Source organism: Fusarium keratoplasticum, chromosome 2 (assembly GCF_025433545.1).
Source record: "Fusarium keratoplasticum isolate Fu6.1 chromosome 2, whole genome shotgun sequence".
Classification (NCBI taxonomy): domain Eukaryota; kingdom Fungi; phylum Ascomycota; class Sordariomycetes; order Hypocreales; family Nectriaceae; genus Fusarium; species Fusarium keratoplasticum.
The window spans coordinates 228,221-242,798 of record NC_070530.1 but is presented as its reverse complement, the minus strand read 5'-3'; the positions used below and the strand labels follow the sequence as shown (position 1 = coordinate 242,798).

The 14,578-nt window shown below is 51.4% G+C and overlaps 4 protein-coding genes and 1 pseudogene across 5 annotated transcripts, besides 1 other annotated feature; 3 read left to right on the top strand and 2 right to left on the bottom strand.

The window, feature by feature from the left end:
- Nucleotides 1-1,868: 1,868 nt before the first annotated feature.
- NCS57_00196700 (uncharacterized protein) lies at nt 1,869-2,446 on the top strand (the record flags this gene model as incomplete). The annotated part of the gene is made up of 2 exons (XM_053052010.1): nt 1,869-2,153; nt 2,201-2,446. The coding sequence occupies 2 exons, from the start codon at nt 1,869-1,871 to the stop codon at nt 2,444-2,446; spliced, it is 531 nt and encodes a 176-aa protein (XP_052917256.1).
- An 822-nt stretch (nt 2,447-3,268) lies between these two features.
- Nucleotides 3,269-4,508, top strand: NCS57_00196600 (annotated as a pseudogene). Its single transcript has 2 exons — nt 3,269-3,432; nt 3,479-4,508.
- Nucleotides 3,269-4,508: a sequence feature.
- Nucleotides 4,509-6,583: 2,075 nt separating this feature from the next.
- NCS57_00196500 (uncharacterized protein) lies at nt 6,584-7,906 on the top strand (the record flags this gene model as incomplete). The annotated part of the gene is made up of 1 exon (XM_053052009.1): nt 6,584-7,906. One exon carries the CDS (start codon nt 6,584-6,586, stop codon nt 7,904-7,906), a length of 1,323 nt encoding a protein of 440 aa, XP_052917255.1.
- Nucleotides 7,907-9,265: 1,359 nt separating this feature from the next.
- NCS57_00196400 (Zn(2)-C6 fungal-type domain-containing protein) lies at nt 9,266-11,409 on the bottom strand (the record flags this gene model as incomplete). Its single annotated transcript, XM_053052008.1, has 2 exons — nt 9,266-11,159; nt 11,246-11,409. The coding sequence occupies 2 exons, from the start codon at nt 11,407-11,409 to the stop codon at nt 9,266-9,268; spliced, it is 2,058 nt and encodes a 685-aa protein (XP_052917254.1).
- A 249-nt stretch (nt 11,410-11,658) lies between these two features.
- Nucleotides 11,659-14,044, bottom strand: NCS57_00196300 (uncharacterized protein; the record flags this gene model as incomplete). Its single annotated transcript, XM_053052007.1, has 2 exons — nt 11,659-13,819; nt 13,866-14,044. The coding sequence occupies 2 exons, from the start codon at nt 14,042-14,044 to the stop codon at nt 11,659-11,661; spliced, it is 2,340 nt and encodes a 779-aa protein (XP_052917253.1).
- Between the last annotated feature and the right edge of the window lie 534 nt (nt 14,045-14,578).

Here is a 14,578-nt window from a genome sequence, read left to right as displayed (position 1 = left end):
GCCGTGATTGGGCCATGGCGAACGCAACATATTGAAGGCTCTTAGCAGAGACTATGTTGAGGATAGGATTATGTTAATGCAAGTATACCAGGAAGGTTGAAGTCATCATCCAAGCCTAGGAATTACCTTGGATGCACTAGTTCTGTGGTGAATTCTGAGCTTCACAAGGATCCCCCAAGGTGTCGCTCAGTGGGGAACTCCTCCTCCAGTCAAAGCTCTCAAATGGAAAGCTCGGGCTTGTTCTCAAGAATTATTCCCAGGTTGCTGAGCAGCTTAGGAAGGAGGACGGCGTTTAAAGTGTGCAGTCCCTGGTGGGTGTTGCGACCATTCCGTGAATATCAGCAAGTACGTATTATTCGCCTTCATCCCCGAGGCACCAGATGTCACCTTGTTAAGCTGGTGATGTCCATACCACTTTGAGCCGAGGGACGCAGGGGTAGGGAACAATCAGGCGATTCGTTATTTTTAGCTGATTCGTGAAAATTCTCTCCGCGCCTGAGCCAAGGAGCTACCCTGCACCTCAATGCAGTGCTGACATTTCTGCTGGGAAATGGGAATAGGAGGTCTTTACGAGTTGTAGTTCGTTTGCGGCAAGACCGAATATGCATGATAACGTTGTAGTTTCGCAGTGGCAAACTCAAATGCGTCTCGAGTTGATCTCGTTCGGCGCGAGCGCATCATCACCGATAACATTTGACTCCCCTTTCATTGCGAGTTCATGATGATATGACGGAGAAAAGGCTCATTTCGAGCAATATGAAACAAAAAGCAATATGAATGCCACGTGCTTGGCGTCACCCGTATCATTCATGCCAAGTGCGCAAACAGAGGGCGGAAGGTTCAACGTCGTATCAATTGCGATGCTCCGTCGAGATGCGGAGCTGATAAGCGATGCGGGGACAAGGCAGTTTCCCATCACCAACCTCAAATCATCCATATCCATGACGATCGCGGAATGAAGAGATGCCAGCGCGGAAATAGCGTCACAAGGCTCCTTCACCTTGTGCCGCAGTCCCGAAACAATCTCCTCTGCTTGCCCAACTACTCTAGTAACACAATCTATACGTCAATTTTTTTTATATTTTTTTTTATCTCCATCAGGGGTCGAGGCAGCCTTACCAGAGATGAGAAACCAGCCATCTGGTGCTTGGACTTGAGCCCAAGGCATATGCAGTTTGCCCTAATTTACCATTGTCGAAATTGCCCTGCCGGTTATCTGCCAGCCCGGCTGTGTCAGGTTTATGGGTCCTCTTCTCCAAGCTGCATGAAGCCAGGAAACAAACAGTCTAGCCTCTCCCAATGGATGGGTGACATGAACCCACGAGTGCCTGGCTCACCTTTGGGCTCCTGCAAGTGAAAGGAGCAAAAAGCTTTCTATTTTCTCCAAGCTAACCCGTGTCTAGAAACTGCCGGTTTCATCAGGGACGCCTTGTGAGTGCGGCTGACGGGTAGCGCATGCGTTAGTCTAATTTCCGGCTGTCGTTAAATTGGGTGGCGCCTCAGCTTCACGACAGACGGTCGAATCAGCTTCTGCCAGCGGGTCACAGGGCTGAACAGGCTCCAATTACACTGTGGTCTACAAGCCTCTCATCCGTGCTGTAATCTTGTAATAGTCGGGCGAACACAACGCCTTGCTTACTAGCATTGTGCCTCGTAGGACTAGATTCACCTTGGGCTGCGAACCGTCGAGTGCCACTGAATCTGCTGCGAGGTTCATAAGGCCAAGGACGTCCTGCTGTCAGTAACATTCTTTTCATCCATCAACCGACTCTCCTTGACTCTCATTCTATCTACTCTTCACTTCAACAACCTTGCCCAGCGCATTTTCGTCACTCTTTCAACTTCTCTTCAAACAAATACCTTTCACAATGGCCACCCCTGCTCAGAACGCCAACAACAACGGTCCCATTGACCACAACGACCTCAACGAGTGGAAGGACCGCTTCAACGACGTCCTCGCCCGCCCTAGCGAGCATGTCAACTCCAAGTCTCCCGAGTCTTCCCAGCCCTGGCACAACGCCTTCTTTGGCTGCTTCGCTCCCATCGACACCTGCCTGATCACCTGCTGTGTCCCCTGTGTCACCTTTGGCAAGACCCATCACCGTCTCCGCAAGAACGGTAACCTCGATGGCTATGAGCCCATCAACACCTCTGTATGTATCCTCTTGAATATCGCGTTGTCTCTCACTAACACACCTAGTGCCTGATGTTCTGGGGCTCCTCCTGCTTCGGTCTCCACTTCATCCCCCTCGCCCTCCAGCGTGCCAACCTCCGTGAGAAGCACAACCTCCAGGGCAGCTGCCTCGTCGACATTGCCACCGCCTGCTGCTGCGGCTGCTGCGACCTGATCCAGCAGGACAAGGAGGCCGAGTACCGCGAGGCCCAGGCCTCCGGCGCCCAGGGCTACAAGGCTAACGAGGGCATGTCCTATCCCGCCAGCAACTAAGGGTTGGGCATATCTTTGACGGTGTTTGGATCTAGTCGAGTTTTGCGACTCTTTGTATTGCCATCGATACCCCTTTGAGGTTATAACATGAGCGGTGGTCGAAATACCCTGTTCTTGTGTGTCTCATGTCCAAGTCTATATCTCTTTGAATGGAACATAAATGTCTAATGTAAAATATTGTCAACTGTTGCTTGCATCAATTGAGTGAACCTCCAACCTGCCTACTTTCAGCCCCAGCTACAAGCAGTATTTAACCTTGCCGCTGGCATGTGATTACTCCTCCAACGTCGCATTACTGCAGCACAATCTGAACCCTTCTTGACTTTTGTGGCCTCTGCCTTTTGGTAGAGTTCATTCCCACAAACGCTATTGCCCTTGCATGGAAGAACACATGGCGGCGTTTGACTCAAAAGAAATGGCGGCGCCTCGATGCTTTTCATTCCAAGACAAAACCCACTGACCCATCAAATTGCCATCCACAGTCCAAGCGTGGAACACTTCTAGAAGTTATTCCCCATACATCCCCCGCGGAGGCCCGACTTGCGGAGAATTGTTTAAACGGCGGGAAAACTAGTTCACGGCCAACCTCCTGAAATAGTAGTTCGGAGCATTGGCATCGCAGGCTTCCCCTGTCAAAAGGTCGTATCCGTCTAAACCTCCGCCGTGCTTGTTTCGTCATTGGTGGAGTAATAGCTGTCGTCCGCGAACAGGTGGGGATGGGACCCTTGAACGGGGGGATTAAGGTTGTCTCCTGGCCTGATGGCTCTGGACTATAAAATATCAAGACTACCTCGATAGAAATTTGGGGTTCTTCATCGCAGCTCTATACTGTGGACTGGAGATAAGATGCAGCTTACCTTGTTGCCTCTCGTTGCGCTCCTTGCGGGCCGGGCCGTTGCCCAGGTCAAGGGTACCCCTTCTGGTTTTGCCGCTGGGACTACCGGAGGTGGCACTGCTAAGCCCCAGTATCCCTCCAGTCTTAACGAGTAGGTTCTATGATTGTCAGTATTGGGACACTCTAATTTGATGCAGGCTGAAGACCTGGTTGACGGATAGCACTCCCCGAGTCATCATGATCGACAGGACCTGGGACTTCCGCAATTCGGAGGGCACCACCAAGACGCGATGCTGCAGTGACAAGTCGACGACCGTGTGCTCTGGGGGCACCTCCAAGGGTCAGCTCTGGATCCAGGACACCTGCAACTCACCCAGCACCTGGGCTGACTGCACCTACGACAATGCAGCCAGAAAGCCAATTGACCTGGGAAGCAACAAGAGTATCGTCGGCGTTGGAAACAAGGGAGTCATCGTTGGCAAGGGCTTCCGTATCCGCGGGGGAGCAAAGAACGTCATCATCCAGAACATCCACATCACCAACCTGAACCCTCAGTACGTCTGGGGTGGCGATGCCATCACCCTCGACGGCGCCGACAAGGTCTGGATCGACCACAACAAGTTCTCCCTCATCGGTCGACAGATGCTCGTCTCTGGCTGGGGAGCCGCGGGACACGTCACCATCTCCAACAACGAGTTTGACGGAAAGACGACGTGGTCTTCTGGCTGCAACGGAAAGCACTACTGGACCATGCTCTTCATCGGTGAGAAGGATTACTACACCTTCTCTGGAAACTGGGTCCACGACGTTTCTGGCCGTGCTCCTCATGTTGGAACTGACGCCACCAAGAGCGAGATTCTCTTCCACGCCGTCAACAACTACTTCCAAGATGTTGGCGGCCACGCTTTCGACGTCGACACCAACGTCTGGGCTCTTCTGGAGGGCAACTACTTTGACAAGGTCACCACGCCCATGACTTCTGGATCCAGCACCAAGGGCGCCCAGATCTACGATGTCATCACTGTCGACGATGCTTCGGGCTGTACCAAGTCTCTGGGATACATCTGCGAGTGGAACCGACTGTCTGGATCCGGCACTCTGCCTACTCTCAAGAGCTCTGCTGCGCTCTCGAAGCTTGGACAGTACAAGAGCAACCTGGTTAAGCATATTGGTGTGGCTGATGTCCCTGCTTCCGTCACCAAGAATGCGGGTATTGGCCGTATTTAGATGAGGTTGGATTTTAGATAGCTGAGATAAATCAAGTATTGGGTTGAGACGCGTAACATGAGCAGTGAAGTCTGTGGAGCTGTGATAAATTCAAACAATGTTAGTTGATGCAGATCTCTGGTATTCCTTGCATGTGTGACGATCAGAATAGTACCTTTCCAGAAACCCAAACCTCTGATCCACCGGCTTACGACGCTTTCAGACAGAGAGATGTCTCAAATGTCGAAGGCTATGTCTGGGGCTGTGTTTCATTGAAGAAGGATTAGTCGCGGTAGATCTCTAAGGGTTCCTCGGCTATATGGTGATCAAAATAGAATATTTTGAGACGAAAGAGATTCTGATACGGAAAATTACGTCATTATCGGTTTTGAAAGGAGATGTTTCGAATACGGGAGTGAATGCTGTGGAGTAGCAGTTGATTCATGCAAGATTAATCGAGGTAAATCTTTCAGGTCTCTCCGTTGCATGACGATCAAAATAGCATCATTTCAGAAAATCTTTCCAGAAAGAAGAAATCCGATATCAAAGCTTACGCCATTATCAGTAAAACGAGCAGGCTGCATTGGTCGTCCATTGAACGTACGCGTGTCCGCACGTGGCTTTGACCAACGTCTATGCTGCTCAGCCTTCACCTCCTCGGTGAATCTCTCAAGGTTATTATCTACACCAGACGATGAAAAAGGAGCTTCCAGGGTAGGACCACCCTTGGACGAATTATCAGAAAGAATAAAGGCATGGCACTGAGGATGATACCAGGGGCTTTATCTATGCTCATTAAATCTCGACAGATCAAGATGACGAGCTTGATTATCAAGGTCCACCTTCTCTAAAAATTCTTCACTTTGGGCGTCGATTGTAAAAAGCATCGCGATTCAGGCATCTAGAAAAAGATCAGTGCACGATATCCCTTGAATAATTATGCGGCCGTTGCCGGGGCTTCAAAGACGGAAACTGGCGATTGCTGTATCGGATCCACAGAATTACTCGGCATTTTAATTTCGACAAAGAGGTTGGAATCCTTGTTTTAGAGACCAGACCATGTCCCGTTGGGCGGCGAAGCGGAATCGCCGCCGATGCTGGGAGAGAGTATCCACTTTCAACCTTTTTTCACCTTCGGTCAAAACAGACTTTTCACCGAGAGTCGCGGTGAGCAATCATGACGACGGCCTTTTTTAAGAATATACTACGTAGCAAGGTTAAACATGGCGTTCTCTGCAAATCTTCATGCCACGTGATGGCCTTGTCTGTTCATAAACAGCAATTGCCAACGCATCAGGTCCAATACGACAAGAGGCCTCACGCAAAAGACGCGCCTTATCAACGAGAGTCGAGCACAGCCTTTGTGGCGAACCCTCCTTGGGCACATCATTCAATTTTGAGGCTCGGTCTTATCTGCCCTCCCCTGGCTGCGTGTGCATTGGCCCGACCACTTGGGACCGGGCCCGGCGGCCCGGAACACGACCCGCGCAGCCACTCCATCACGTTGATGCTGCCGGCATTGCCTGTCAGTAGGGTGATGCTCACCCATCCAAATCCCGGACCCGAAAACGGGTGGGGGCACCCTCTCAGGGGTAGGGGTGATCCCCCCTTGTCAACCACCCAGGTCCATGGCGCTCCGATGAGCCTCAAACCAACGGCATTTGAAGCACGACATTTCCCTAAACAAGACGATACGTCGAGTTTAACCTTTGTAATTGGGGGCCGGGGCCCGCTTCGGGCACGCATCATTATTCCTGCCAAGATCTGACTTTTGTCCCGAGTCACGGCTTGCGTATCGCCTTATCACGAGATTTTGCCATATCATGATTCGTACCTATCGTAATCACCCCTTTAGGCGAGGCAGGATGATCCGACTGGGTCGAGGGGCCTTGTCAATGAACAACCTCGCCTTAACAATTGCTCCCTTTTTAGGTTCTATAAAGGGTGCCTGATATCCCTTGGATTTAGGGTTTTGCTTCATTGTACATTAGACTCGGATCAACACTGATGATTGAGCATCAGCATTCACTATTAGCTTCGGCACTCTACATTCGCTGAACCTTTCTCCCCGACAAAAACAACAAACAACAACAACAATGGCACATCTAATCCGAGACCTCGACATCTCGTGGAGCGACTCCAACACCCCCACAAGGCGAAATTCGACTGCATCTCTCCCCGCCATGACGATTTCGCCCCCGGAAAACGACTCCAAGGCCATTTTCGACGACACAGCAGTCAAGGGGAACGATGCCTCCAAGGACATTCCCTCGATACTCGAAAAGGGCTGCAAGAAGTCGCCCTCTGAGGAGAGCCTCGATGACTCTCAACGCAAGCTCTCCATTCGAGAACGGTTGCACTACTTTACCTGGTCGTGGTTTACACTTCCAATGAGTTCTGGTGGTCTTGCTTTGCTCATCCACGTGCAGCCGCATCAATTCACCGGCCTTCGGATCATTGGCACCGTGATATACGCTGCCAACCTGGCCATCTTCACCATCTGTTGCCTCGCGATTTTGTTTCGCTTCTTGTTCAATCCTGGTGATTTGACCAAGTCGGTGACACATCATCGAGAGACGATGCTCTTCCCTACATTTTTCTTGGCTGTCGCTACACTCATCACCAGCACTCAGCGATATGCGATTCCCCTCAATGATGCTTCGTACGCTTGGGCTACGCAGACTATCTTTTGGGTTTACGTCGTTGTCACTTTTGTACTTGCTGTCTGGCAGTATTCATTCCTCTTTGCTGCTCACAGCTACGACCTACAGACCATGATGCCTGGATGGCTGCTGCCCATCTTCCCAGTCATGCTGGCGGGTACTGTCGCCTCTGTCATCCTCGAGACACAAACACACATCAACCCCCTCCCCATCATTTTTGCCGGCCTAACCTGCCAAGGTCTAGGCTTCTGCGTCTCAATGATGATGTACGCCCACATGATTGGTCGTCTCATGCAGTCTGGCCTTCCAGATCGTGAGCATCGCACAGGACTCTTCATGAACGTTGGCCCTCCCGCTTTCACAGCTCTCGCTCTCATCGGCATGGCCAACGCCCTCCCCAATACCATCTCAGGAGCTGACCACCTCGCCCTTAATGTCGACACCGTCCGCGCCGTAGCTCTGCTAAGCGCCGTGTTCCTCTGGGCTCTCAGCCTCTGGTGGTTCCTCATCGCCGTCGTCGCAGTCGTCGCCTCACCACCAAAGGAGTTTCATCTCGGCTGGTGGCCTCTCGTCTTCCCCAACACAGGCTTCACACTGGCCACTATTTCCATCGGCAACGAATTCAAGTGTGAGGGTCTCCTCTGGGCTGCAAGCGGCATGACAATTATTCTCATCATTACTTTTTCTACCGTCTTCTTTTTCAATATGCGGGCCGTCTTTACACGGAATCTGGTGTATCCCGGCAAGGAGTTTTAGAGAAACAGCCAACCACTTGAGGCATGCAGTAATGTAATTTTTATTAGGATAGATACCACGGGATACAGGAACTGGCATAGACAAAAAAACGGGATACGATAGCGAATGGCTATCTGGATAAAACAGGTTTTTTCGCAATTCACAAAAAAGCATTCCAACATCTTGTCTCCTATTGTGTCATGGAATTTCCCGGACACGTCAGTCCGGTTCCAGCCGGGCCAGAAGGTTCGGCGCCGCAACGTGGTTACGTCAAGGATGGCACTGGCCATCAGCTTACAGGGGCGAAAAAACAGGGATTGTTTCCTATATCGGCCCAGATTCCACGATCCCAGGGATCGTATTAAATGCCTGACAAGGGGGTGTTCTCGGGCGGCCTTGTACCTCCGTTAGCAGACTCTGAGAGATTCTCCCCTATTCCACAAGCGAGTGACTCTCATCGTGTCCGATACTCGGGGGCTTCCGCCAAGATGCGTCTGCTGTCAAGTTTGGCAAGTACAAGTCCGGTCACCCAACTTATCGGTCCGGGGAATTTTTAAAAGAGAAGCTTCTGGCCTCTCGCTCCTGTTTCGGCCCAGGCGTCTGGCGATTGAGGCCCTTTAGCGATATCATTTTTCGACTTTTTTTTTCTTTGTTATTTCCAGGACCGGTGAGTCAAGAATGGCACCATGTTTCGTGGAATGCTGTTTCAGTCGCTGACTGTCAGCCAACTTCTTTCGCTTCACTTGAGATGCTGTCATTGTATTGGTTGCCATGGGCCAGTTTCTTTTCTTTTGGGCCGCGCTGCGTTATCTCTTTATCAATGTGGATTGTCAAAGATGATTTCGTCAGAGCTTTTCTGAGGAAAACTAATTATGGAACAAAGTGCAATTGGCCTTTTGCATCTGAGTGAGAGAAGAGAAAAGTACACGTTTGGGGCATCCAGACAACATCACAATTATCCTTCATAGGCTACTCTAAACACCGAGTTTTAGTTTAACTGGCACAATATATAAACAGGAATACCTTTGCACGTGCTAAAGAAATCCTTCATAGATTAAATGCAAGATTCTGCACCTGACGCCTTCCGTCATGTGACTCGACTTACAGCAAGCCCATGTCGGATTGCGACCCCTTGCGATGCACTTGAACCAGGTTAGAGTTGCATGATCTTCGCCCCTCTTCAAGCAAAAACGGGACCATCTGAACATCTCGGCAAGCTAACTGTTTTGGCCGCTGTATTCTTACACCGCTACCCTTGTGTATGCCGATAGTTCACCGCGTAAGAAGACACTGGGAAAGACTTGACACTCCAGCAAAGTCGCCTAGTTGATTATGAATTACATAGAATAGCTCTCTGATACGAACCAACCAAAGAGACGGCTACAATAAGTCTGCCCAGCTGCTGATATTCATCCAGTCCTGATCCGAAGCAAAGTTTGTAAACGGCTGCAGTCCTTCGCCTCCTAGCAACCTATTCCAATCCGGCGGACTCTCTGGAACCATGACCTGCTCGCCCTGCAGATGTTGAGTCACAAGCGTCTGATATTCGCGGTGAAGTTCCTCAAACACGCTATGCACGGCTTCTGCATTCGGCCAGTATTGTGCCAGGAGCATGGCCGACCTGAGTAACCGAGCTAATCTTTCCAGGGCATTGATGGCGACTAAAAAGGTTTGCGAAGCGACCGCTGCACGGATCTCGGCTGCAAATTGTATGCCTGCTGCTGTTACGGCCCCCACGGCAGTGAAGTGACATTGGCGGAGCTCGTCGCGGGAACTCAGCTGTTCCAGAGACGTGACGATGGCTTGGGCAGCAGCTGAACAGATGGACTGGCTGCTTGGCTCGTATAGGTTTCGGTGAAGGTGTAAGAGAATGAGGTTATAGTGCATGCGGAGATGACAGGCCCAGGCGTCATCGTCGTCGGCAACTGAAGAGATACCAGAGTGCAGAGACCAAAGGCCAAGCCTGGCGTCGATCGAGTTGACGTCTATGTGACGGTCTTTTGAAGGTGAATTGAGAGAGATGATGTCGAGACCGATATAAGCCAACTCAACAAGGCGGTTGAGAAAATCAGGGCGGACCTCGGGGGGATCAGTCGACGACATGGCCGTACCCGGAGTGTCGGTTATATCGTCGTCGCAAAGAGGCTGCTGATCTATATCCTCGGCTCGAACTGCACACGGTCTTCCAGTCTCCAGTGCTGAAAAGACCTCGCATACAAATACCGACCACCAACACCGTCTAAACTGCGACATTTCTATAGCCGGAAGCTGGGAACTCCGTCGATGAGCACCAAGACCGCATCCAATGCGCACCGCGATGCCTGACCAGTACCATGGTCCGCCAGCAACAGTGTCTCCATCTCCGACGTGCCAAGTGAATAGGGCGGCGGCTTGTAGAAGATGTATTCTATCCGTTTCGTGCCTCATGTGGTATAGCATACTGGCGCGTCGGAACAGAATATGTTTGACTGCATGGCGATGATTGGCCACAAGCGGATGAGAGCATGCATGTGCTCCAGCCATGAGAACGGCCTGGAAGAGTAGCAACGGTGGAGGCTTGTCTGGTGTGCGGTAGCTGGCTATGAACTCGGGCATCGAGACGATGGGAAGAAAAGGGTGGATGTGTTCAAAGTAGGCCAACACAAGAGCATCTCGGACCTGTTGTGCGGGAAAGGATGCCACCTCGGTTGCCAGATCTTGCGTTGTCGTCCCCCAGATATCCGCTGAGGGCTTCCATGACTTGATCTGTCGGATCGGGGGATATGGATAGTGAAGAGGTTTTCCACCACCCCACTGGTCACTGGCAGAGCTTCCCTCTTGGGGCGGTCCTTCGAGTGAGGTATTCGTTTCAGGCCCGGTGTTTTCTGAGAGTGGTCGATTTCCGCCTCCGCGGATTGAAGAATATGGTTGACGGAATGAACGGTGTAGATCTACCAGGTGGACGAGGTTGGACACTGCTGTACCCACATATGCTATGCGGAAGCTCTTTGTGGAGGCAAAGACAGCCCAGGCGGCAGCGCCAATGCCGTGTTTGAAGAAGCGCGCAAGACCCTCACGGGCAAGCTGCTCCTGACCATTGGAATTGGCTGCATCCTCAGAATTCTTGCCTTGTGTCGGCGAGGGACCCCCGGGTCCGAGAAGCGAGAGATGATTGTCTGTGGATTCATCGGCTCCGAGTTCCGGTTCCGGCAGAGATGCCCGGGGAGAGCTGCCTTCGCGAGTACGTCTTGGAGCAGTAGATCCACGACGGGGTGTTGCCCATTTCGCCGTTGAACTAGTTTTTTGTTAGTTTATTGAGAAGTGCAAAAAATTGAAGAGCTCAGGTGTTGTTGGGAGTCAGTGCTGAAAAAGACCACTTACCGACACTCCAAGCCTGACTTTTCACAGACGGAGCAGGGGCCTTCGGGACGTAGCACAATGTCGCATCGGACCTTGCGACGACGGCATACATCGCAGGCCTTGCGCTGTTGACGTCGCCGGGGCAGGTCCTGGTGATCTTGCTGCTGCTGCTGGTTGGACTCCATGCTGTGAGTGGATGAGGAGGGATCGGAGCCGGTGATTGAGAGGGGGTGTCTTTTCTCGTCACTGTCGGAGCGTCGGCTCTCGGGAGCGGGGGAGCCGAGATGCGGGGATAGCGTGGATATAATGATGAGCAGACGCAGTATCGTTCGGGATCAGTTGTGGTCACACCGAAGAAGAGGAAGAAGCGTATAGGTAAGAAAGTTGTATGTGCTCTACTAAAACAAATTGAATGGATGTATAGTCTATCCTTCCTAGTTGAAGCTACACAGCTTAATACCCTCGTTCACAGCCTCGCCTTCCTTAACATTCGACTCAAACTTGCCATCCTTGGAAGCAGCAATAGTAATCTCCATCTTCATACTCTCAATAATCATGACAATCTCTCCCGTCTTGACTTCATCTCCCGCCTTTTTCAGCACCTGAAGAACCTTGCAAGGCATCGGAGCGTTGATACTACCCGTGCTGGCTGGTCCTCCGGCGATGGCGACGCGCTGGCTTTCGTAGTATGACAGGACCGAGTAACAGTGGTACTCGAGAGGTGTTCCAATGGCGGGGAAGTGGCAGAAGATTCTTGTAAAGTCTCCGGTGTCTGACTCGCTGGAGATGTGATTGCCTGTTGCGACGAAGCCTAGGATCTTGTTCCTGCCGATGGTCACTTCAATGCGACCCATTTCACAACCTGAACCGTTCCCAAAATCGAGTCGTCGAGTTTGTAGGGAATGAATCTTGATAGAGAAAGTCTCAGAGTTGGGGAGAGTCTCGGCTCGGAGAGATGCACTCAGTGCATTATAGGCCTTCGTGACAACTGCTGCACCATTTGCGTCCTCTTCAGCCTCAAGAGCCGCTGGGGGAACAGGCGCAGTCTCGACAATGAAATCATTTGATGCGGCCTTGGAAGAAAAGAGAAGGCGAGAAACCCGTGCATCTACAGTCGTTCCCTTGACAGCATCAAACCTTGTCACAACATCACAGGGTGTGTTAATCTTGTCGAATCGCTGATTTCGAAAGCCCAGCCGGACGTTTCTAAAAGTGCTCCGTGATTTGTGCTCGTCTCGAAGTTTTCGTAAAAACAGACTCGGGATGATGGAGTAGAGGTCCATTGGGACCTGTCCGTTGACGGAAGTAGGACTCTTGAGTAGCGACTCGAGATTGGTTGGGATGAATGAAGTGGTATAGTCTACCCGTCGGAATCCTTCGTGGAGAAGACAGGCCTGAAGAAAGTGTTGATTTGTTGAGACTCCCATGCATACCGTGTCTGATAGAATGCGTGCCATTCTTTGGATAGCCATAGATCGTGTAGGAGCCCAGACCACGATCTTGGCTATCATCGAGTCAAAGTAGATGGAAACTCTAGCTCCACTCTCAATAGCTGTCTCGAAGCGCACATTCTCCCGACTCTCGATTGCTGAAGGAGCCCAAACTCGGATAAGACCGTGTTGGGGGGCAAAGTCGCGCTGAGGATCTTCTGCGCAGAGTCTGCACTCGATGGCATGTCCGTTTTGAGGAATGGTTTGCAGATGGGGTACACTCTCCAAACTTCCACCAGAGGCTACAAAGAGTTGGAGGGAAACGAGATCGAGGCCGGTGCATTCTTCTGTGATGGGATGCTCGACTTGAAGACGTGCGTTGACCTCGAGGAAGTAAAAGTTTCCAGTCGCAACATCGAGAATAAACTCGACGGTCCCGGCTCCTTCGTATTTCAACAGTTCTCCAATCTTGACGGCTTCAGCGCACATGGCTTCCCTCTGCGACTGATTGAGCCAAGCACATGGTGACTCCTCAACAACTTTTTGGTGCCTGCGCTGGACCGAGCAGTCGCGTTCCCACAGTGAGATGACCTTTCCATGGCTGTCGCCCATGATCTGGACTTCGACGTGTTTTCCTGCTTCGATGTACTTTTCCATGATGCAGTCGCTCAAGCCGAATGACCGTTGCGCCTCGGACTGGGCTCTGTTGAACTCGGATTCCAGGGCCGACATGTCCCGGACGATTCTTAGTCCTTTTCCACCACCTCCAGCTGAAGCCTTGATCATGACAGGAAGACCAATTCTCTCAGCCTGAACTTGCAAGTCTTCGAGCTGGATTCCACTAGAGGAGCCGGTGAACCCGGGAATCAAAGGGACACTCGGCTCATGCTGACTGAGGTACTCCTTGGCTTCTCGCTTATCGCCCAAGGTGTTAATGGCGGATGAACTGGGTCCGATAAAGATGAGGCCAGCAGCTCGAACTGCGTCGGCGAATCGGGAATTCTCACTCAAGTATCCGTATCCGGGGTGAATGGCGTCGGCTCCAGCGTTGAGGGCGATATCGACGAGGAGTTGAATATTCAAGAAGGGGTTGCCATCGGGATTGTCCATGGAGCCAAGGTTAATGGCTTCATCAGCTTCTGACACGTGCCTGGAGACGGCATCTCTGGGAAATGGTTAGACACGGGCGCTGATGCGAAAGTTAGACTTACTCGTCGGCATAAATGGCAATCGACTTGATCTGGAGTTTGCGACAGGTGGCAATGACTCGACAAGCAATCTCACCCCGATTGGCAATAAGAACGCTGTTGATTCGTCTGGTGCCGTCCTGCTGGAGAGGCAGAGGAGCTACCCACAGAGGGCTTCTCGTTGGATATGCGCTAGTCTCCATGGCGATGTGTAGGCTCGAGTTGTTGGAGAACGGGTGTTTCTTAGCAAATCAGAGGTGATTGAGCTTTTAAGAAAGGAGGTAGTTACTCTATCGGCATTCGGCTTGGACATTTCTCGATCGGAGCGGCTTTCAAGGTCCGCTCTGCTTTCGCACCGGTGCGGACCGAAAGTGGGGCCGTTCCCGAGGAGGCCGGTTGGATGAACCAAGAGCTCCGGAGAATAGTGGTCAGTTATTCTCGATGGGAGAAACATGAAGCCGAAAGACTTATAAAGTCTCCTTGATCACTCCGGTATCTTCAACTATAGTTCGATGTCGATTGGAGATAGTCCCATTGATTTGTCTGACGCTGCATAGGTTAACTGGAAGCCTGGTGCAGGTGCGTGCCCCGCAGCTCGGTCCGCATGCCGAGACCGGCGAAGAACCAAGTATCATGGGAGACAGACCGAGGCAGATTGAACAACTTTCACATTATCTCATGTTCCAAGCAGAAAGCACCTACATAGTCATGGTTCACTGAACCAGTAGCTCTCGTGT